This window comes from Erythrolamprus reginae, chromosome 5, assembly GCF_031021105.1.
Source record: "Erythrolamprus reginae isolate rEryReg1 chromosome 5, rEryReg1.hap1, whole genome shotgun sequence".
In the NCBI taxonomy this organism is placed as follows: domain Eukaryota; kingdom Metazoa; phylum Chordata; class Lepidosauria; order Squamata; family Dipsadidae; genus Erythrolamprus; species Erythrolamprus reginae.
In genome coordinates, this window is record NC_091954.1 from 100,445,546 (window position 1) to 100,470,893 (window position 25,348).

Consider the following 25,348-nt stretch of genomic DNA (forward strand, 5'->3'; position numbering starts at 1 on the left):
CCAATTTTGACACCCCTGATCTAATGTGTCTCAACCTCAGCCTTAAAATGCCCCATCACTCGACATATTTAAAAGAAAATTGGACTGCCATCTGGCTGGGGTGGTGTAGGGTTTTCTGTTTGAGCAGGGGGTTGAAGTCCCTTTCAACTCAAACAAACAAACGAACAAACAAACAAATAAATAAATAAATATTAGATTTGTATGCCGCCCCTCTCCAAAGACTCAGGGCGGCTCACAACAACGATAAAAACAATATTATACTGGCACAAATCTAATATTAAAAAAACTAAAAACCCTATCATAATTAAAAACCAAACAGCACATACATACCAAACATAAATTATAATAAGCCTGGGGGAAAGGTGTCTCAAATCCCCCATGCCTGGTGGTATAAGTGGGTCTTAAATAATTTACGGAAGACAAGGAGGGTGGGAGCAGTTCTAATCTCAGGGGGGAGTTGGTTCCAGAGGGCCGGGGCCACCACAGAGAAGGCTCTTCCCCTGGGGCCCGCCAGACGACATTGTTTAGTCGATGGGACACGGAGAAGGCCAACTCTGTGGGACCTTATCGGCCGCTGGGATTCGTGCGGTAGCAGGCGGTTCCTGAGGTATTCTGGTCCAATGCCATACATAAATAAATAAATTAATAAATGAATGAATGAATGAATCACGTGATGATGCTTGAGAACTGAAGCAATGCATCATGAAATCGGTTCATTCATATTATTTACATTCTTCTGATGTTTGTGTTATTAATGTAATTGCTTTCTCTCAGCGCATTTCCATTTCACTGATTCCCGGTGATGAACAATTGCATTTTTTCAACAGCATGAATCCTCCTGATCACATGAGAAAAATAGCAACCCTTGGGAAGCAGAGAAGTGTGGAAGATGGGGCCTTTTACCAAATTGGAAGTAGCATCTCACCAGGTGGTAAGGTGGAACAAATATACATTGTGGTAGGAATTTACATTTTGCCATGTAGTCCCAAGCACTAGAAACATAGAAACATAGAAAATTGACGGCAGAAAAAGACCTCATGGTCCATCTAGTCTGCCCTTATATTATTTCTTGTATTTTATCTTAGGATGGATATATGTTTATCCCAGGCATGTTTAAATTCAGTTACTATGGATTTACCAACCACGTCTGCTGGAAGTTTGTTCCAAGGATCTACTACTCTTTCAGTGAAATAATATTTCCTCACGTTGCTTTTGATCTTTCCCCCAACTAACTTCAGATTGTGTCCCCTTGTTCTTGTGTTCACTTTCCTATTAAAAACGCTTCCCTCTTGAGCCTTATTTAACACTTTAACATATTTAAATGTCTCGATCATGTCCCCCCTTTTCCTTCTGTTCTCCAGACTATACAGATTGAGTTCATTAAGTCTTTCCTGATAAGTTTTATGCTTGTAGCCCGTCTTTGGACCCGTTCAATTTTATCACTCCATTTTTCCAGATTAACAGTCTATTCCTTTCATTATAAATAAACTTTGCTTTTAAGTTATGTCATATATATTATTATATGTGTGATTATGGTTTGTTTTACTGGACCTATTTGTTGGAATCTTTTTTCTTTTCTTCTTGGTTTTTATTGCTGTATGCTGCCCATGGTCATAGAGTTTATTAAAAAGGAAAAATTTCCTCCTGAGTGGCTCTAGGGCAGTATTTCCCAACCTTGGCCACTTGAAGATATTTGGACTTCAACTCCCAGAATTCCCCAGCCAGCCTTCCATCCCCTGTCCTATTGCTCTCCTATATCTCCTATACCTTTCTTCTATTCCTATATCTCTTCTTCTATTCTTTCATTGATATGAAAGTGATATGAAAGTGTGAGCAGTGTGGTCGGGCAGTAGGAAAAGCAAGTAGGATGCTTGGCTGCATAGCTAGAGGTATAACAAGCAGGAAGAGGGAGATTGTGATCCGCTTATATAGAGCGCTGGTGAGACCACATTTGGAATACTGTGTTCAGTTCTGGAGACCTCATCTACAAAAAGATATTGACAAAATTGAACAGGTCCAAAGACGGGCTACAAGAATGGTGGAAGGTCTTAAGCATAAAACGTATCAGGAAAGACTAAATGAACTCAATCTGTATAGTCTGGAGGTCAGAAGGAAAAGGGGGGACATGATCGAAACATTTAAATATGTTAAAGGGTTAAATAAGGTTCAGGAGGGGAGTGTTTTTAATAGGAAAGTGAACACAAGAACAAGGGGACACAATCTGAAGTTAGTTGGGGGAAAGATCAAAAGCAACGTGAGGAAATATTATTTCACTGAAAGAGTAGTAGATCCTTGGAACAAACTTCCAGCAGACGTGGTTGGTAAATCCACAGTAGCTGAATTTAAACATGCCTGGGATAAACATATATCCATCCTAAGATAAAACACAGGAAATAGTATAAGGGCAGACTAGATGGACCATGAGGTCTTTTTCTGCCGTCAGTCTTCTATGTTTCTATATGTTCTATTCCTAGAACTTCTTTTCTATTCTTTCTTAGATATATCCTCTATAACCTTCATCATGTATTTTACTATGTTTATACCCACTAAAACCCTCATTGTGTATTGGACAAAATCAATCAATCCATCAATCAATAAAAAATAATAAATATTAAAGAAAACCAGGCCAGAGTTATCTTCAGGGATTTTTTCCCCCTTCCCCATCGTTTCCTTCAAGGCTGTGTCATTTTTCTGCAAACCTGCCCCCTCAACGGCACATGCCTCCCTTCCCTAGGCCCAAGGTCAACTCTGCATTGCTGCACCAAATGCACACACTCGTAGCACATTGATATTGTGTGGTTTGTTTTAGATCTGAGGCAGCAACAAGAGATCCTAATGAGGAACCAGCTCATGGCACGACACCCACCGCTAATGTGTCAGCATGGAATGCAGACAATTCCTTCACAGTTGGAATCTAGGTTTGATGAAAGGTACTTCTAGCTAATGGATGAAAGAAAAGATGTTGTCTGATAGCAAATCTTTTTTTTTCCTCAGGTGCCAAAATAGCGCGTGCCCACATCCATATTCAATGCCTCCACACACAACCGCTCCACTATTTCCTAACTTCTGGTAGGCCTGTTAGGCCCATTTTTTGCCCTCCTCAGGCTCCAGAGGCTTTCTTAGAGCTTGGGCAGAGCAAAAATCTACTTCCCAGGGACAGGGAATCACTGCTCACAGTCACTCATGCCCTCATCACCCCGAGGTTCGACTACTGCAAAGTTCTCTACAAGGGGCTACCTTTGAAAAGTGTTCGGAAAGTTCAGATCGTGCAGAATGTGGCCGCGAGAGCAATCATGGGCTTTCCTAGATATGCCCATGTCACATCAACACTCCACGGCTTGCACTGGCTGCTGATCAGGTTCCGGTCACAATTCAGAGTGTTGGTTATGACTTATAAAGCCCTACATGGCATCGGACCAGAATATCTTCGGGACCACCTTCTGCCGCACAAATCCCAGCGACTGATTAGGTCCCACAGAGTTGGCCTTCTCTGGGTCCCGTCGACTAAACAATGCTGTCTGGCGGGACCCAAGGGAAGAGCCTTCTCTGTGGCAGCCCCGGCCCTCTGGAATCAGCTCCCCCCTGAGATTAGGACTGCTCCCACCCTCCTTGCTTTTCGAAGGCTCCTGAAAACCAACCTATGTCACCAGGCATGGGGAAACTGATATACCCCTTAGCTACCATGGTTTTTTTTAATGTATGGTCTTTTCGCCATCACGGTCATAGAGCGTATAGAGCAGAGGTGGGGAATTATGACTTTGGGACTTCAACTCCCAGAATTCCTGAGCCATCCATATTCATGCTGGGTCAGGAATTCTGGGAGTTGAAATTCACAAGTCATAAAAGGACTATACTTCTTCATTCCCCGGTGTAGAACAATCTACTATGCTTTAAGACAAAACTTCCAGGAGAGCTTTCCTTGAATTGTGTCCTTCAAATGTATTGGGCAGCAATACAACCCACATGTTTAATATATCTGAATTCAACAGAGATAGTCCTTGATTTATGACCATTTGTTTAACATCTGTGAAGCTATAACACTGAAAATAAGTCACTTACAACTGGTCTTGCACTTATAATTGTCGCAGCATCCTTATGGTGACATGTTCCAAATTTTGGCACTTGGCAACCTGCATTAATTTACAGGGGTTGCAGCATTACAGAGTCATGTGATAGCCATTTGTAACTGACACAAAATATACTGCTCAAAAAAATAAAGGGGACACTTAAACAACACAATATAACTCCAAGTAAATCAAACTTCTGTGAAATCCAACTGTCTACTTAGGAAGCAACACTGATTGACAATCAGTTTCACATGCTGTTGTGCACATTAAACTTTGTATAGAACAATGTATTCAATGAGAATATTTCATTCATTCAGATCTAGGATGTGTTATTTGAGTGTTCCCTTTATTTATTTATTTTGAGCAGTATATATATATATATGACGGTCTTGGTATTTTCGGGTTTCTTCCCGTGTAGGATTTGGAAATTTCTGGCGATGTTTCGACGAGGTCTCACTCGTCATCTTCAGGCTGGTGTTTCTGTCCTTGTCTAAGGCGAACACTGCGAGACCTAAGCTGCCTTCCTTCTATAAATACTGGTGGCTGGGTATGGTTTGATGGCTCAGCAATTGCCTGCTGTGTAGAAACTTCCTGGTGAGTCAGTGGGGTAACAATTTTGACAGTACCAAATTAATTTCCAAAACAGAACACTACAGCAAAAGAATAATCATGGAAGCCATCGAGATAGAAAAACATCCCCAAAATATGAACAAGCGGGATGATACCTCTCGCTTACCAGACATCTGGAAACCAGCCCTCAAACGTATCCCAGCCATAGAAACCAGACTCAGAACTCACATTGTAAAACAATCAAGTAGCCTGCAAGTTCCAACTACTCAGGATATCACGCCTAATCTACAACCATTATCTAATCAGCATACCTCAGCTACATCAACGACCCCAATTGTTACCCCACTGACTCACCAGGAAGTTTCTACACAGCAGGCAATTGCTGAGCCATCAAACCACACCCAGCCACCAGTATTTATAGAAGGAAGGCATCTCAGGTCGCGCAGTGTTCGCCTGAGAACAAGGACAGAAACACCAGCCTGAAGATGACGAGTGAGACCTCGTCGAAACGTCGCCAGAAATTTCCAAATCCTACACGGGAAGAAACCCGAATATACCAAGACCGTCATATCTGTACCCGTGAAAATCTACGAATATATATATATATATATATATATATATATATATATATATATATATATATATTTTACAGGAGTCTATTTGCATGTGGGTGGACCCAACATCAGAAATATATGTTTTCTGATGGTCTTAGGTGATCCCTGTAAAAGGGTCATTTGACCCCTTTCGTGGGTCGTGGCCCACAGGTTGAGAACCGCTGATCTATAGGAAGTTTCATTTCTTGGATTTTTTTTCTTACACAACATTTCAGCTTTTGCCCATAAGACACTTGAACCATCTGTCTTGTTTGCTCTCCTAGACATTTGTTACCTACATCTGAGATCTTGGCACCAGCTGATCTCAGGCAAATTCATGTGGCTTCCACTCTTGGACCCCCCGGCTCACAACTTGCTAACTTCCCAAACTTATTATCTAGTTGTGTTTCCCAAGGACCAGGTAAGAAAGAGTGAGATTGTAAGTAACTGAATACATAAATAGACAGTGGGAAAACTATTGGTGTCAAATCACCCCAAACCCTGATTCAAATTTCTGATTTGATATGAGTCATTGTTTTGAAGGGCTGAGTTGATTGTGTTAAACAGTAAAGCCCCTGATTTGATTCTGTTCATTAAATAGAGAGCAATAGCAGCAGAATGTATGCTTCTAGGAATAAGGACAAAAAAATATTTCCCCAAAACACAATACAGTGGAACCCCGACATAAGAGCTGCTCTACTTAAGAGCAACTCGAGATAAGACCTGGGAGGGGAGAGATATTTTTGTTCTACTTACAAGCCCAAATTCGAGATACAAGCGCCAAGGAGCTGTCTCCTGAAGCCAAACGCTAACTTCCGTGTTCGGCTTCAGGAGACAGCTGCGAAGCGGCGCGCGTGTTTTAAAAGGTTGCAGCCGGCCTGGGGGGCTCGGGGGGGTGCTTGCAGCTTTCTTTCTTGCTCTTTTTCTTTCTCTCTTTTACCTTCCCTTCCTCTATTTCTTCTTTTCTTTCTCCTTCCCACCTTCTTCCCTCCCTCCCTCCCTCCCTTCACTCATTCCTCTCTTACTCTCCCCTTTCATAAGTTTCCTTGCTTCCTTCCTCTGTTCCTGTCCCTTCCCCCTTTCTTTCTTTCTTTCTTTCTTTCTTTCTTTCTTTCTCTTTTTCTTTCTCTCTTTTACCTTCCCTTCCTCTATTTCTTCTTTTCTTTCTCCTTCCCACCTTCTTCCCTCCCTCCCTCCCTTCACTCATTCCTCTCTTACTCTCCCCTTTCATAAGTTTCCTTGCTTCCTTCCTCTGTTCCTGTCCCTTCTCTCTTTCCTTCCTTCCTTCCCACCCTCCGTCCATTCATTCACCCATTCCTCTCTTGATCGCTTAAAGCCGGTCCCTGGTGCAAAAAGGGTTGGGGACCTCTGTCCTACAGGATTGGGTGGCAGAGAAGTTGAACATATGTAAATTTAAAAGTTTAAGAAAGTTTACAAGTTAAGTGAAAGAAACTTCATTATTCATTTATATGTACATGTACATTTCTTCATTAAAAACATGTCTTTCTGCATAATTTAGACTAATTTTGTGAGTTTTTTGAGGGTTGGAACCAATTAAAATTATTTACATTAATTCCTATGGGGAAAAGTCGTTCGAGATAAGAGCTGCTCGACTTAAGAGCCCAGGTCCGGAACGAATTAAACTCGTATCTCGAGGTACCACTGTATCTAATTACCCATATAAGTACGGCAGCAAGGATATCCTATGCACAACCCTGGAAAAACAAAGAGATCCTGCGAGAAAATAATATTGAGTCACCCCAAGTCCTTGGAGAGGGGTGGCATACAAATCCAATTAATAAATTAATAATTGTTGGCTTGTCTCGGTTAGCAAGGCTATGAAACCTTCGACAACGCCAAGCAGAGAATTTTAACAGAGCGTGGATATGTGATAAAGCCAAGACACAGACTTAGTTAAATAAGTATTATTTACATATAAACAAAATATAAACAATCCAGAATAAGCACGTAGCAAATACAGAATAATAAGCACTGAGCAATTACAAGATTAGAGCACAAAGCAAAATACAATATAGATAAAAGCACAAAGCTTATACAATATAGATAAAGCACAAAGCTAAAATACAATAAAGATAAAGCACGAAGCTAATACAAGCACGGAGCTTAGAAAAACAACTCCCCCATCTCAGGAAAAAGTAAAGTAAAGGAATGACCAAGCAAAATACAGTGATCCCCCGGGTTTTGCGATCCCGATCATTGTGAAAGGCTATATAGCGATTTTTCAACCCGGAAGTAAAAACACCATCTGCGCATGCGCGCCCTTTTTTCTATGGCCACGCATGCGTAGATGGCGCCGGGCAGATCAGCTGCTGGGCGGCTTCCCTGGGTCTTCCCCCTCTTGCTGGCGGGAGGGCGAGCGGCGGGCATCAGCGAGGAGTTTGCGTGGGCGGCAGGGAAACCCCAGTGCCGCTTCCCAGCTGAGTCCTGAAGCCAAACGCGGAAGTTCGCTTCAGGACTCAGCTGGGAAGCGGCGTGAGCGAAGGGCGTGGGCGGGCGAAGGGCGGGCGCGCGGGCAGGCAGGCGGCGGACAAGCGGCGGGCGGACAAGCGGCGGGCGCGGCAGCAGCGAGGAGTTTGCGTGGGTGGCGGGAAAACCCCAGCGCCGCTTCCCAGCTGAGTCCTGAAGCCAAACGCGGAAGTTCGCTTCAGGACTCAGCTGGGAAGCGGCGTGAGCGAACGGCGTGGGCGGGCGAAGGGCGGGTGCGCGGGCAGGCAGGCGGCGGACAAGCGGTGGGTGGACAAGTGGCGGGCGCGGCAGCAGTGAGGAGTTTGCGTGGGCGGCGGGGAAACCCCAATCTTCGGCTCCTCGCTGCTGCGGCGGAAGTAAAAACACCATCTGCGCATGCGCAGATGGTGTTTTTACTTCCGCACCGCTACTTCGCGAAAAACCGATCATTGCGAGGGGTCCTGGAACGGAACCCTCGCAATAATCGGGGGATCACTGTAATGAGGTTTTATAGCTTCAATGAGGAAGTGACGAAACAGCCTTGAATATTAACTCTTCAAGTACAAGTTAACTCTTTGAGTGCACATTAACTCTTTAAATACAAGCTTGGTACAGTTTACAATATGGAGTTTACAATGGCAATCCCTAACACACATGTACTCCTGTACTAACAATAATAATAAATGTCATGGACAAAATTTTTAGATGTGCAGAAATTGATAGGATGACTAGTAACTCGGAATACTTTGAGATTTAGAATAACTGGTATAATTGGATAAACAATAAAGGCAAAAGACTAGGATAAAATGTGAAAGGACGTCTAAAAAATGAGAAATATATAAACATGCAATGTAATATATGTTCTTATAAAGAGGTGATTATAAGAAATGTAACAAATTGGGGGGAAAGGGGGCATAGATCTGTATTAAACTATAGAAATGTTGTTTTTAAAATTTGGAAAAACTAATATATAAAACTTTTTTTTTTAAAAAGCAAAGCTTATACTGATAGACTTATATACCACTTTAAAATGCTTTACAGCCCTCTCCAAGCAGTTTATAGAATCAGCATATTGCCCTCTGGGTGCTCATTTTTATCGACCTCAGAAGGATGGAAGAATGAGTCAACCTTGATCAAATCAAATAAGAATCACAACAAAGGAAGCTAATTCTGCTCTATGGTTAAGGTTACATTAACAGAATTTCACTAATCAATCATTATAATGAAAACCAATATCAGAGCAGATGAGAGGAAGAATTTAAAAATTATGTTTAACTATCCAACCTCCATTTCTTCAGTTCAGAGTCATAAGGGTGGTCCTCAATTTATGACCATAATAGACCCTGCCCTTTGTGATTATAAGTCATGACTCATAAATTATAAGTCATGATTATAGGTCAAAAAATGGGTCACCCATGTGAAAACCTCGTCATTTAAGTAAACCACTTGTTTGTTATGGGCCATTTTTGCCAAGGAAGTAAATGTCAGTTTTCGACAAAAAATGTTGTCGCCAGGGCAGAGGGTGAAAAATTTGGGGGTGAGTGGGTGTTATTTTGTTATATTGTACTATATTAATTTATTTGATCCTTTTTGTTAATTTTTATTGTTCCAAATGTGGTTTTATATTCTGTAAGCTGCCTTGACTTACCATGGGCAAATAAGCAGCAATATTGAAGGAAGGAAGGAAGGAAGGAAGGAAGGAAGGAGGGAGGGAGGGAGGGAGGGAAGGAAGGAAGGAAGGAAGGAAGAAAGGAAGAAAGAAAGAAAGAAAGAAAGAAAAAAAGAAAGAAAGAAAAAGTCACGTGACCATGAATACGGCAAAGAATTATAAATGCCGGTCAGTTGCAATCATGTGACTGCAGAGGAGAACAAGCATAAGAACTTTGGAACTGGGTTGTAAGTACTCCAGGTAAAATCCCTCATACCTTTGAATGCTTGCTAAACAAAAGGTCATAAATCAAAGACTACCTGTACACAGTAACCTGGATTTGAATTGGATTTAATTTTGAATCATTACCTGTAAGATTGCACAATGGGCTGCTTCTTTGTTCATGAATATTAACCCAGTTTTAAACCAGTGAATGATGCGAAAAATAATCTTCAATTATGTTCATTCATTCATTCAATTACTAGGATATAGTTTTCTGCCATCCGAATCAATGGAAGCAATAGCCAAAAGACAAGAATTGATTCAGAAACAAAATATTGCCAGGTAAAATGAACTAAATCACAATTCTTAGAATGTACATGCTAAGTCATAATTTATGGTTTATCAGCTCATTATTTGTATGAATGTTCACACCAGAGGTTTATTCAATTAAGCCTGGTTAAACAAATCATTGTTAGAATGTCTACAGGCAGGGTTGGGTTCTAACTTACCTTACTTGCATGTGCAGTGCAAAAAAAATCTGAAAAAAATTCCCCTTGAAAAAAATCCCAAAATAAGACGGTGACACATGTGCAGTGCTGGAAATTCTGGAAACAGAAAAAAAATCCCTCTCCCAAAAATCCGCCCCCCCCCAAAAAAAAAATCTGAAAAAATCCCAAATGAAAAGATGGCAACATCCATGGACCGGCACCAACCAAACTGGTTCTGTGACATTATTATGCCATCACCAGTGGTTTGCTACCGGTTTGGGCAACCCGGTCCAAACCGGGAGGAACCCAACTATGCTTATAGGTCAACTATTTCCTGTCATCCAAACTGTGATGGACTTATGGTGGGGTGGGTGCTAACTTACTGCTTCCTCCCACTTCACATGGCTGAAAACAATATGGTGACGCATGTGCAGTGTTAGAAACTTGGCTTCTGCGAATGTGCAGAACAAGGGGACACAATCTGAAGTTACTTGGGGGAAAGATCAAAGGCAACATGAGAAAATATTATTTTACTGAAAGAGTAGTAGATCCTTGGAACAAACTTCCAGCAGACGTGGTTGGTAAATCCACAGTAACTTAATTTAAACATGCCTGGGATGAACATATATCCATTGTAAGATAAAATACAGGAAATAGTATAAGGGCAGAGTAGATGGACCATGAGGTCTTTTTCTGCCGTCAGTCTTCTATGTTTCTATGTTTCTATGCAGAAGAAAAAATAACCTGGGAAAATATTCCAAAACCAAGTTTTTTAAAAAAAAAAAATCCAAAAAAATCTCCCCCACCCTAAAAAAGATGGCGGTGTCCATGGACTGGTCCCGACAGAACTGGTTCTGTTACATCATCGTGACATCACCAGCGGATTGCTACCAGTTCAGGTGAATCAGTCTGAACCGAGAGGAACCTACCTCTGATTTGTGGGTGTTGGGCAGGGACTTTCCTTTGGGTGGGGGAAACCATGGAAATTTTCAGATTCGGGTTTCCCCCCAATACGACATCTCTAAATAAATGTAACTTTGGGGAAAACCAAGCCTCGGAGTTTTCTTTTATTGGAGGTATGACTTAGAACCTGACAGATGAAGTATGAGTGATCTCAGCCCTTGCTTACTTCTAGTAAGTCCCCTCTGAGGTTATCACTGGGGTAATGCTTGAATTGAAAAAGATTGAACACTTTATAATCTCCACCAACTGCAGGTCTTCAAGGACTCAAATGGTGGGTTTTTTATTATTTAAAATAGAAGATGCCATGAAATATCGGGGGCAGATGGATGGGATTTTGCCTCTTAAATCACAGTCTTATACTGTTCTACAATGCCTGATTTTCCAAACTTTATATGTTATAACTAGTAGCAGGTTATAACATACAAACAACAAGCATGCACAAGAAGCAAAATCTCACAAGGGAACATGTGCCTGAGATTTTTTTATTAGTAGTAATTTATTATTATTATTATTATTATCATCATCATCATCATTATTATTATTACTATTACTATTACTACTACTATTATTATTATTATGACTACTACTACTACTATTATTACTACTACTACTATTACTACTATTATTATTATTATTATTATTATTATTATTATTATTATTATTATTTAGATTTGCATGCCGCCCCTCTCCGAAGACTCGGGGCAGCTCACAGGATATAATATAAAACAGTGAATACAAAACAAATCTAATTAATTTTTAAAAACTATATAAGCTAAAAAGCTAGTATATTAAAATCAATCAAACAATTCAATCGCAGCCATACATCACATTTATTGGCCAGGCGGTCTAAACCTAATTGCCCCAAGCCTGGCGATGTAAGTGAGTCTTGAGACTCTTGGGGAAGGTGAGGAGGGTGGCAGCAGTACGAATCTCTGGGGGGAGCTGATTCCAGAGGGGCCGGGCCCCCCACAGAGAAGGCTCTTCCCCTAGGCCCCACCAAACGACATTATCTGGTTGACGGGAGCTGGAGAAGGCCGACTCTGTGGGACCTAACTGGCCGCTGGCATTCATATGACATTCATTCTGGTGGTTTTTTGCTTCTGCGCATATTTGGAAGCAAAAAAAATCGCCCAGATCTCTCTCGTGTGAGCGTCCCCTTGCGAGATTTTGCCTTCCTGCACATGCACAAAACCAACAACACACATGTGCACACATGTAGGACACCCAAAGCTGCATGCACAGTGTACCAGTAGCAGTAAAAACAGGATTCCACCCCTGGTTTTAATCTGTTGGTAGATAAAGATTGCATATACAGTGTTCCCTCGATTTCCGTGGGGGATGCGTTCCGAGACCGCCCGCGAAAGTCGAATTTCCGCGAAGTAGAGATGCGGAAGTAAATACACCATTTTTGGCTATGGACAGTATCACAAGCCCTCCCTTAACACTTTAAACCCCTAAATTACCATTTCCCATTCCCTTAACAACCATTTACTCACCATTATTACTGGTACTCACCATTGAATAAGGAACTTAGTGATCCTGATATTTATAAACATAATTATTTATTAACAATAATTTTTTTTTGTTATTTATTTGCAAAAATTATTAGTTTGGCGATGATGTATGACGTCATCGGATGGGAAAAACCGTGGTATAGAAAAAAACCCCGCAAAGTATTTTTTAATTAATATTTTTTGAAAAACCGTGGTATAGGCTATTCACGAAGTTTGAACCCGCGAAAATCAAGGGAACACTGTACAGTTATGGTGTAATGCTTATGACCTTTTCTTAGGATGGAAATGAGTGCCATGTTTCAGCAAAAAGAACTCGAAAAAGCTCAGCGGAAAAGTCTTGTAAAATTCAGGGGCTGCTTCCCTTACCCTGATGTCCCAGCTCGTTCTGCTAGTTTTCAAGAAAGACACTACATTCCTGAAGGCCACCTCTCCAGTGGCCTGTATGTCCACCAGACCACCCTCAGTGAACTTCAGAGGAACGCCATGTTCGTGGGCACAGGTTCCTACCCACCTCTCGCCATGCTTCAAAGGGAACGGGTCCGTCGACCAAGCAGAAGAGCTGGGATTCGCAAGACTTCTCGTTACCAGTTCAATCATGGGAAGAACCGAATGGAGGATAGAGACACGGACCTGGCTTCAGTGACTCTCAGTGAAGAAAACGATGATAAGGAAGAAACCAAAATGGAAGTGCCAAGCAAGCCTGCAGAAGCAGAACATGAAGTCCTTGCAGAACCATCAGAAACTGTCACCAAAAATGAGAAGGAACGTGAAGGTGGCTTGAGAAAGGACTTGTATAGCCACAAAATACCTAGTGAAGTAACCGACGGCCCCAATGTAAACGAGAAAGATCCTCACAATTCTTGCTTAGTCTTTAATGAAAAGCATGCAGAGCCGTCAAAAATCACATTCTCTGCTCTGACAAGTGACTTCTCTATTCTCAATCAACCTCCGTTATCTTTCGGTAAGTAATAAGATATACATGCAGGATATCAGGGCCCTCCAGATGTTGCTAGAGTCGAGGGGTATCAAACTCAAGACCCGGAGGCTGCATCTGGCTCACAGGATGCTGAAATCTGGCTCAGGGGTCTGGCCTGGAAATATTTATTAGTTTATTAGTTTATTAGTTTATTAGTTTATTAGTTTATTAGTTTATTAGTTTATTAGTTTATTAGTTTATTAGTTTATTAGTTTATTAGTTTATTAGTTTATTAGTTTATTAGTTTATTAGTTTATTAGTTTATTTGTTAGATTTGTATGCCACCCCTCTCCGTAGACTCGGGGCGGCTAACAACAGTAAAAAACAATATAAACAAATCTAATATTAAAAGTAGTTTTAAAAACCCCAATTTAAGAAACCAATCATACATGCAAACATACCATGCATAAATTTTGTAAGCCTACGGGGAAGGGAATATCTCAATTCCCCCATGCCTGACAACAGAGGTGGGTTTTAAGGAGCTTATAAAAGGCAAGGAGGGTGGGAGCAACTCTGATATCTGGGGGGAGTTGGTTCCAGAGGGTCGGGGCCACCACAGAGAAGGCTCTTCCCCTGGGTCCCGCCAGACTACATTGTTTAGTCGACGGGACCCGGAGAAGGCCAACTCTGTGGGACCTAACCGGTCGCTGAGATTCGTGCGGCAGAAGACAGCCCTGGAGATATTCTGGCCCGATGCCATGTAGGGCTTTATAGGTCATAACCAACACTTTGTGACTGGAAACTGATCGGCAACAAAATAGTAAGGGACTAGCCCTTGGTGCCTCTGGCTGCCAAAATGGGGCACATGGGGGCAGGTGCCAAAGTTTATTTTATTTATTTATTTATTTATTTATTTATTTTGTCCAATACACAATGAGGGTTTTTGTGGGTATAAATCTAAATACACATAATAAAATATATGATGAAGGTTATAGAGGAGATACTCATAGTACCAAAAGTGGGGTGCAAGGGGCCTCACATGCCACCCATGCCCCATTTTGGCTGGCAGGGGTACTGCAGGAGGTGTCTGTCCCATCTGCCCCTCCCATTCCTGGGAGGAGAACTACAATGCTAGCCCTCATTGAAATTCAGTTTCACACTCCTGTACTAGATTATGAGCCAAACAGGACTCAAAAAAATGTGGAAGGATGCTGGGAATTGTTGAAAGCATCATTTGGAGAACCACAGATTCTCAATTCTGCAATATACTCTGGTGTGAAAGGCAAGCTATATATTTCACGGAAACTTTGTGTGGTGATCATAAATGAGCACATTCTACTTGCAAAGAATCCTGAGGACTGTAACACAGAGAAAAAGTATTGGAGAGGACAGATCCAGCTTTAGGTTTTTACAGGACTCAGGTTTAGTACTGTATACAAGGGTTCTCCAACCCCCAGTACATGGACTGTCTCCAGTTTGTGGCATGCCAGAAACCAGTCTGTGCAAACAACCAAAGCCCCATCCGTGCAATGTAGGTAGCACATGAAACCATGCTCCCTCCGGTCCATGGAGAAGTTTCTCTCCACGGAACTGATCCCTGGTACCCAAGACATTGGGGCCGTTGCTGTATACTACAGGTAACCCTCCACATGGAACGATTCATATAGCAACCATCTAGAATAGAATAGAATAGAATAGAATAGAATTCTTTATTGGTCAAGTGTGATGGGACACGCAAGGAATTTGTCTTGGTACATATGCTCTCAGTGTACATAAAAGAAAAAGATACATTTGTCAAGAATCATGTAGTATTTGAAGTTGCAACAGTGTTTTTTTTTAAAGTGACTTAGGACAGATTGTTGCACTTATGACCATCACAACATCCTCCTGGTCCTGTGATCAAAACTTGGGTCCTTAGCAACCAGCGTGTATTTACACTAGCTGAAGCATCCTGTGATCTGAATGTGTACAATTGATTTTTAAAATATTAGGGATTTTAGGTCAGTTATTTAGTTAATTAATTGGATTTGCCATTGTATTTTATTGTTTTTTGTTATATTTTGTCAGCCACTCGAGTCTACTTAGAGGGGCAGCATAGAAATCCAATAAACAAACAAACAAACAGTCATTTCCAAACTTGATCTACATGTATCTAATTTGGCCTCATGTGTGTGTGTGTGTATGTATGTATGTATGTATGTATGTATGTATGTATGTATGTACTGTATGTACTGTATGTATGTTCAGAATTTTCCCTGATTTCTTTACTAGTCACTAAAAATAAAAACTGATTTCTCCTAGCTCCTCCCAAACTAATTTTAAATGGGGAAGAAATTTCATCTGCTGAAGATATTCGCAAATGGACTGTTGAAGATGTATATAATTTTATCAACAGTCTCCCAGGATGCGCCGACTATGCTCAGGTACTCATAAATATTAAACAACTGCAAAATGCTCAGGAAACGGTTCCTTATATTTAACCTAATTTAAACAATACTGTAATTCCATTTTACCATTCTTTATTCTATATATTTTGGATATGTTGCTGCTTTTAGCTTTTCATATATAAATACATCATATTACAACATTGTTGTTTTTATGTAATGCCATGCTGTAATTATGTATTCTTAATGCCGTCTAATATTGTACTAAGTATTGTATGAAGATATCAATGGAGGTGTTCAAGAACAGACTGGAAAGCCATTTATCTGGAATGGTATAGGACCGTGATGGCAAACCTCTGGCACGTATGCCACAGGTGATACGCAGAACCCTATCAGAGGGCATGTGAGATGTTGCCCTATGTCAGTTCCATGCGCACGCTGGTCAGCTGATTTTCGCCCTTCTTTTTGGATGTTTTCGCTGTTCCCGGGCTTCAGGAAAGCCTCCTGAAGTGTAGGGCAGGTAAAAAAATGGCCCAATGGGCCAACTGGAAATTTGTCTCCAAGCATCCATTTGGCCTGTTGGGCCATTTTTCACCATCCCCTGGCTTCAGGAATTTGTTGTGAAGCCTGTGCGCAAGTGGGTGACAATCCGGGGGGTTGTGAGCATGCACAGGGAGGCAGCATAGGGGTTGTACGTATGCATGGGAAGAGGGCATGGGTGTGGTGAGCCAAAAAAGGTTTGCCATCACTGGTATAGGATATCTTTCTTCAGTAGTCTTCGGAGAGGGGCGGCATACAAATCTAATAAATTGAATTGAATTGAATTATATATTTATATATATTTATTTACTTTGTCCAATACACAATGAAGGTTTATTTATTTATTTATTTATTTATTTTATTTGTCATACAAATATAGTATTGTATTGTAGTATGTTTAACATAATATAAGTATAAAGTAGAGATAGAAAATATAAAAACTGGGAGTTGAAGTCCAAATATCTTCAATTTGCCAAGGTTGGGAAACACTGGTCTAGCTAGATGTTCTGGCATCTCCTTGGCAACCCCCTATTGGGATGACCAGTGGCGGGTTGCTACCGGTATGGGCCACAGTCCAGGGGTAGGCAAAGTTGGCTCTTCTATGACTTGTGGACTTTAACTCCCAGAATTCCTGAGCCAATCACGCTAACTCAGGAATTCTGGGAGTTGAAGTCCACATGTCATAGAAGAGCCAACTTTGCCTACCCCTGGGCCACACCTTAGCTCCAGTAACGAAAATTGAGCTGTGCGCACAGTTCTGGGTGAGCGGTGGGTGAGCACGTGCATCGAAGCAAGATTTCGCTTTTGTACATGCGCAGGAAGCAAAATCTCACAAGGGGATGTGCACACACCTGCCGCTCACTTGGACCTGCTCATGGAGCACGGCGGTAAGTAGGAACCCCCACAAAATAGTAAATTGTTGATGTCTAATCTGACGTTCCAGAATTCCCTCCTTCCCCCAAAGTATGTCAAGTGGAGAAACAGAGAAAACGCCTGCAGCACACCTGATCCATTTCTAATTTGACACATTTATAATTTTGTTATGACCTATAAAGCCCTTCATGGCACCGGACCAGTTTATCTCAGGGACCACCTTCTGCTGCACGAATCCCAGCGACCAGTTAGGTCCGACAGAGTGGGTCTCCTCCGGGTCTCGTCAACTAAACAATGTTGCTTGGTGGGACCCAGGGGAAGAGCCTTCTCTGTGGCGGCCCCAGCCCTCTGGAACCAACTCCCCCCAGAGATTAGAATTGCTCCTACCCTCTTTGCCTTTCGTAAGCTTCTTAAAACCCACCTCTGCCACCAGGCATGGGGGAACTGAGATACTCTTTCCCCCTAGGCCTTTACAGTTTTATGCATGGTATGTCTGTATGTATGTTTAGTTTTATAATAAGGGTTTTAAACTGTTTTAATATTGGATTGTCATATGCTGTTTTTATTACTGTTGTTAGCCGCCCCGAGTCTACGGAGAGGGGTGGCATACAAATCCAATAAATCAAATTTCCATGACAGTATTTACGTTTTTGTTTTATTTTTAAAGGTATTTAAAGATCACGTCATTGATGGAGAAACCTTACCGCTGCTTACAGAAGAACATCTTTTAGACATGATGGGCTTAAAACTTGGGCCTGCTTTAAAGATTCAGTCACAGGTATAGTTCGTAGATCTTCTGAAATGCCAAACAGCAAACAAAAACCACTTTTAAGTATATATTCGATTTCACTAATTTGGGTTTTATTAAAAACTAGTTTAATTTAATTTGCTTTTGCTACAGGTGGTTCTCAACTTAAAACCATAATCGAGCCTGGAATTACAATAAAAATTCAGGCTGGTAATTAAGTTAGTCATTGCCTGGCTAATCCGAATTTACGATTATAGCTAACCCGGTTTTATTTTTTTGCAGCAGTTATCAAGTGAACGTAATGATGGTAGCAGTCATTAAACAAACCCATTGTCTGCAATGGACATTTTTTTTATGGAAAGGAGAAGTAAATGTCAGTTTAATGGTGGTCAAATGAATTGTTGCAGTTGTTCAGTTAGTAACAAAGTTGTAATCTGGCTTTCCCATTGACTTTGTTTGTGAGAAGATCCTAAAAGTTGATCACATGACTGCAGGACCAGAGGTGGGTTCCAGTTGAATTTTGCCACCGGTGCGCATCCCTGCACGCGCATGGGTCCCACCGTGTAATTTCATTTCTACATTACAAGCTGAAACACATGTGAGGAGCTTCTCAGCTGTGTTTCGGACAAAGGATAAAGGTCAATATCAAGACAAGGGTGAGTGGGAGGTTTTCTTCCAACATAGAGACACTGAAAAACATTCGTGCAAAATTGCATCATCAGTGGGTTCCTACTGATGCGACGCTCTGGACTGCGCTGGTAGGAACTCACCACTGCCCAGGACCCTAAAACGGTCATAAATATGAGAGAGTTGCCAAGCGTCCAAATTTTGCTCATGTAACCATGGGGATGCTGCAATGGTCATTAAGTGTGTAAAATGGCCATAAATAATTTTTTTTTCAATGTTGAGATAAGTTTGAATGGTCACTAAATGAATTGTTATAAGTCAATGCCTGTAAATCGCAGTGGCATTGTCTTTGTGTTATGCTCAAATATATAAGCAATAGGAAGGCCATCATGATTAAAGTACCATATTTTTTGGATTATAAGACACACCAGTGTATAAGACATGCCGAGATTTCAAAGAGGTAAGTAGGGAAAAAAAAGGTTTTGTCTCCTCCAGCCTCCAGGAGCACTCTGCAAACCTCCCAAACCCTCTTCGTGCCCTGGTTTTTGGTTTTTTTTTGCAAAAACAGACCCGTTTTTCACCCATTTTCGCAAGAAATGGGGGATGCTAGATGTTCTGGCATCTCCTTGGTAACCCCTTCCAGTCTCTGGGCAGCACCTATTGGGATGACCAGTGGCGGGTTGCTATCGGTATGGGCCACAGTCCAGGGGTAGGCAAAGTTGGCTCTTCTATGACTTGTGGACTTCAACTCACGCTAGCTCAGGAATTCTGGGAGTTGAAGTCCACATGTCACAGAAGAGCCAACTTTGCCTAGCCCTGGGCCACACCTTAGCTCCAGTAATGAAAATTGAGCTGCGCGCACAGTTCTGGGTGAGCGGTGGGTGAGCACGCGCATTGAAGCAAGAAATGGGAGGCTGGAGACTAGACAATAATTAACCAAAATCACTCATCCACAGATGGCTTTTACCAAAGGCTGAACATCGGAGCCTCCTTCAAGACTATTAATCCACTCCCCCACCCGGGGAATGTAGAAAGTTTATCAGATCAAACTCCCAGAGGTTTTGGGAGGCCTGCAGAGTGCTCCTACTGGCTGTGGGAAGGCAAAAGTGCCCCTATTTTTGTGAAAAAACACCCTTTTTTTGCCATTTTTTCCGTAAAAATTAGGAAGTTTTTGCCTTCTCCCCCCAGAAGCACTTTGCAGGCCTCTCAAACCCTCTGCACACACCATTTTTGCAAAAAAACAGGCCCAATTTTTGCAAAACTGGGATGTGGGGCAGGGCTTCTGGAGGCCAAAAACGGCTGTGTTCGGTGTATAAGATGCACCGACATTTCCACCCTCTTTTAGGGGGGAAAAGGTGTGTCTTGTATTGTGAAAAATACGGTAGATACTATATCTGGTAGCATACTGTTAATATGACACAAACATGTCTTAATGATAGGAAACCTGGATGACAAACATTTCTTAATGATAGGAAGCCGGGATAACAATTATATCAACCATCCAACCACTATTCTCAAAGGACACATCTTCCACATTATTCTTCATTATCTGACTTCATGGATCCCATGTATTAAATATTGCACAGAATCATTTCTTTATTACTACACAATAAAGAAGGTAATCATGATACTATGAAAAAGAGTCAGTAAGGGGCATTGAATAGTGAAAAGGCCCTACCATATTCAGTGTTTTGCTTATTTTGAATCTGTGAACAACTGTACATTTAAAAAAATAATAATAATAACTGTACTGTCTTTCTCCCGAGTTTGCAGTTTGGATCTACATCCTCCTATCTTGCTATTACGTAGTATTTTGATTTCATTTTAATTGTTTAGCAGTTTTCTTTCTCCTGTCTTTATCCACCCTTCCTTTCACTGTTATCCATTCATATCCGTTATAGTAAGAATAATGAAATGCAGCTTAGGGGAATATAGTGAACAAATAACTGAATGCAACACTTATAAAAGGTGTCAAACCAGTTCTGGAGTAATGGGAGATATTTTTAGAATGGTGAAAATGCAGACATAATAAGATGAAATACCTGGTTAATTTGCTGTTTGAATTGCAATAGGCTCTCATGGAAAAGAACAGACAAGAAAGCTTAGATGTCATATAGCAATGTTTTCCAACCTTGGCGACTTTAACTGAATAACAGAATTGGAAGGGACCTTGGAGGTCTTCTAGTCCAACCCCCTATCCAACCAGGAAACCCTATACCAATTCAGACAAATGATTGTTGAACCTCTTCTTAAAAACTTCCAGTGTTGGAACATCCACCTATATGTGGAGTTGAACTCCCAGAATTCTGGGAGTTGAAGTCCACCTATCTTAAAGTTGCCAGGGTTGGAAAACCTTTCCTATAGAGATGGTATACAATTGTATTTATCGACAAGTTTAAGAAAGCTACATGTGGTTACCTTTGAAAAGTGTTCGGAAACTTCAGATCGTGCAGAATGCAGCTGCGAGAGCAATCATGGGCTTCCTAAGGTATGCCCATGTTACACCAACACTCCGCAGTCTGCATTGGTTGCCGATCAATTTCCGGTCACAATTCAAAGTGTTGGTTATGACCTATAAAGCCCTTCATGGCATCGGACCAGAGTATCTCCGGGACCGCCTTCTGCCGCACAAATCCCAGCGACCGGTAAGGTTTAAGTTTAAGTTTAAGTTTAATCAGATTTGTATGCCACCCCTCTCCGCAGACTCGGGGCGGCTCACAGCAACAGCAATACAAGACAAATCCAATATTAAATTAATTTTAAGAACACCACAAGTTAAAAACCAATCATACACACTAGCATACCATACACAAATTTTATAAGCCTAGGGGGAAGGAACATGTCAATTCCCCCATGCCTGACGACAGAGGTGGGTTTTAAGGAGCTTACGAAAGGCTAGGAGGGTGGGGGCAACTCTGATATCTGGGGGGAGTTGATTCCAAAGGGTCGGGGCCGCCACAGAGAAGGCTCTTCCCCTGGGTCCCGCCAAATGACATTGTTTAGTTGACGGGACCCGGAGAAGGCCTTCTCTGGGTCCTGTCGACTAAACAATGTCGTTTGGCGGGACCCAGGAGAAGAGCCTTCTCTGTGGCGGCCCCGACCCTCTGGAACCACCTCCCCCCGGAGATCAGAACTGCCCCCACCCTCCTTGCCTTTCGTAAAGTTCTTAAGACCCATCTCTGCCGCCAGGCATGGGGGAACTGAGACATCTCCCCCGGGCCTATACAGTTTATACATGGTATGTTTGTGTGTATGTTTGCTTTTAATAATGGGGTTTTTAGTGTTTTTTAAATTATTAGATTTGTTCTTACATTGTCTTTGTTATTGTTGTGAGCCACCCCGAGTCTACGGAGAGGGGCGGCATACAAATCTAATAAATAAATAAAGCTATAGTATTTTAAACAATTTGAATAAAAGCATTTTATTTCCCTAAAGGTGTCCCAATGCCTGAGAAATATATTCTGCACGGTGAATATTCCCGTGGCTATGCCTAACCCATATGCCACCAGCAAATCTTCTGAGTCTTTCCAGGATACTATATCCCATCTTCCGTGCGACAGTGCTCATACTATTCTGGCCAGTCCTTGTACTCAGGATTCTGAAATTTCAAAAACAATGGAGCAAGTAATTTCAGAAAGCACAGACAATGATCTGCTCTAGCTGGATCAACGGCGCCACTGTCAAAAATCTTTGTCAAAAATCAAAATTATTTTCCAAAGCATCACAGGGCAGGACAAGAAACAATGGATGGAAACTAATCAAGGAGGGGAGCAACCTGGAATTAAGGAGAAATTTCCTAAGAGAACAATTAACTAGTGGAAGAGCTTGCCGTCAGAAGTTGTAGGTGTTTCATCACTGGAGGTCTTTAAGAAAAGATTGGACAGTCACTTTTCTGAAATGACATCTGGCTGATTGATTGCTCTTGAAAATGTTTATTCAGTGGATTTGCCAGCAAAGGATATCACAGGCTATATAAAACACAAAAATATTTATAAGATTATAAAATGATTGTTAAAGAAATGGAAGTATGGCACCCATGTGGTTATTTATTGAATAAATATAATTCCACTAAAATAAAGCAATAGAATCATTTCCGTGTCCTGAATTTGACTTTCTTTTTTTTAATGGTGCTTTGCTTTAATTGCTTTGTTGTTGTTCTTGATCTATGAAAATGCAAGATTATAAAGAGGCTGTCTTCTTCAAACTGATCCTAGCCATTGCCATTTTTCTGTTTCTCAGTTGCCCCGCAGAGGGGAAAGGGGAGGGGAAGGAGATTGGAATGCATTACTAGACACAACAAAGACTTTTCTCATCAGAACCAAGGTCATCTCTACTGGCAACAGATAAGGTTGGGGAAGGAGTGTTGGAAGAGCCTGCTTATTAACCCAATTGGCCAATGTGACCTGCGACACTTGTGGATGGGGTTGTTTCAATTATACTGAAACCACTGGAAAGATTTAGATTTTGTTTTCTATTGAAGCTGTGCTGATACGATGTACTCATTAAGGAAGACCTTTGAGAAAGAGCCAAGTCTCAAAATTCTGATTTGCTTGTTCCTTAGTTGGAGCCTGGACAGAAGCCTAATTTATATAAACAGTTGATCCTTGTTTTGGAGTCTCTTAGCTATGGTCTTTCCCTACTCTTTTCAGTTTGCACCCCAAACCTAGAATAGAAATAGCATTTAGCATTTAGACTTATATACCGCTTCATAGTGCTTTTATAGCCCTCTCTAAATGGTTTACAGAATCAGCATATTGACCCCAACAATCTGGGTCCTCATTTTACCCACGTCGGAAAGATGGAAGGGTGAGTCAAACTTGAGCCGGTGGTGAGATCTGAACTGCTGAACTTACAGCTAGCAGTTAGCTGAAGTAGTTTGCAGTGCTGCACTCTAACCATTGCACCACCCTGACTCTGTCTATCTACCCATACACAATTCTGATATTAACATAGAATGAAGTTGTAGAAATAAACTACTCAAGACTCATTTATGCCGCCAGGCATGGGGGAGTTGAGATAGCCCTTCCCTCTAGGCCATTACAAGTTATGCATGGTATGTTTGTGTGTATGTTTGGTTTTATAATAGGGGTTTTTAGTTGTTTTTATTATTGGCGCCACTGTTAAATCAGTACTCAGAGGCTGATTCACTGCAACAGGTTTATTTCACTAGAGAACTTCGTCAAGTAACAGTCAACTCCCAACAAGGGCAACGGCTAACCCGTTGCCCTATTTATACATTTTATTTAGGCGGGAAGCAATTCAAACAACCGTTTAACTTTGGCGGTTCTTTTTGTATGAGCTGCGTTTTAGCCAATCAGTGAATTTCGGCTCATTTAACTTTTTACAGACATAACAGATTGTACATGTTTTTTATTATTGTTGTTAGCCACCCCGAGTCTACGGAGAGGGGCAGCATACAAATCCAATAAATAATAATAATAATAATAATAATTATTATTATTATTATTATTATTATTATTATTAATATTAATAGCAACCCCATACTACATTCTAAACCTACAATAACAAAATCTTACAAGTCTGAATGCACTTCCTTACCTTTCATCTCTCACCAGAACAGAACCATTAAAAACAGGGCATTCCAACCCAATCCCTATAGGTAGTCTAGTCAAGTGCCATGGTCAATGATATAAGAAAAAAAAATACAAGAAGGATAGGGAGTATGTTACTTCATCCAGGGCTCACAAAGGTCACCCAACAGTGATCAATAATGCCTCTGTTCCAAAATGTGATCCCCTGCTGAAAGGACCCAAATCATTTACACTGCTCAAAAAAATAAAGGGAACACTTTAAAAACAGAATATAACTTCAAGTAAATCAAACTTCTGTGAAATCAAACTGTCCACTTAGGAAGCAACACCGATTGAAAATCAATTTCACATGCTGTTGTGCAAATGGAATAGTTGTGCAAATGAAAAATTCAATGAGAATATTTAATTCATTCAGATCTAGGATGTGTTATTTGAGTGTTCACTTTATTTTTTTTGAGCAGGATATTTTCAGAGGTGCTCCAAAGTTGGTCTGCCACTGTTGCCTCAACAGCGTTTCTTAGAAATGGGAGGCTGGAGATTAGACAATAATTAACCAAAATCACTCATCCATAGAAACATAGAAGACTGGCGGCAGAAAAAGACCTCATGGTCCATCTAGTCTGCCCTTATACTATTTCCTGTACTTTATCTCACAATGGATATATGTTTATCCCAGGCATGTTTAAATTCAGTTACTGTGGATTTACCAACTACGTCTGCTGGAAGTTTGTTCCAAGGATCTACTACTCTTTCAGTGAAATAATTTTTTCTCACGTTGCTTTTGATCTTTCCCCCAACTAACTTCAGATTGTGTCCCCTTGTTCTTGTGTTCACTTTCCTATTAAAAACACTTCCCTCCTGAACTTTATTTAACCCTTTAACATATTTAAATGTTTCAATCATGTCCCCCCTTTTCCTTCTGTCCTCCAGACTATACAGATTGAGTTCATTAAGTCTTTCCTGATACATTTTATGCTTAAGACCTTCCACCATTCTTGTAGCCCCTCTTTGGACCCGTTCAATTTTGTCAATATCTTTTTGTAGGTGAGGTCTCCAGAACTGAACACAGTATTCCAAATGTGGTCTCACCAGCACTCTATATAAGGGGATCACAATCTCCCTCTTCCTGCTTGTTATACCTCTAGCTATGCAGCCAAGCATCCTACTTGCTTTTCCT

The 25,348-nt window shown here is 41.2% G+C and overlaps 1 protein-coding gene across 1 annotated transcript; it reads left to right on the forward strand.

Annotated features, from left to right (window-relative positions):
• Window positions 1-828: 828 nt before the first annotated feature.
• SAMD7 (sterile alpha motif domain containing 7) lies at window positions 829-22,479 on the forward strand. Its single transcript, XM_070754140.1, has 8 exons — window positions 829-931; window positions 2,810-2,930; window positions 5,515-5,651; window positions 9,830-9,908; window positions 12,810-13,492; window positions 15,749-15,870; window positions 17,912-18,022; window positions 22,055-22,479. Exons 1-8 carry the CDS (start codon window positions 829-831, stop codon window positions 22,277-22,279), a joined length of 1,581 nt encoding a protein of 526 aa, XP_070610241.1. The 3' UTR covers window positions 22,280-22,479.
• The last annotated feature ends 2,869 nt before the right edge of the window (window positions 22,480-25,348 follow it).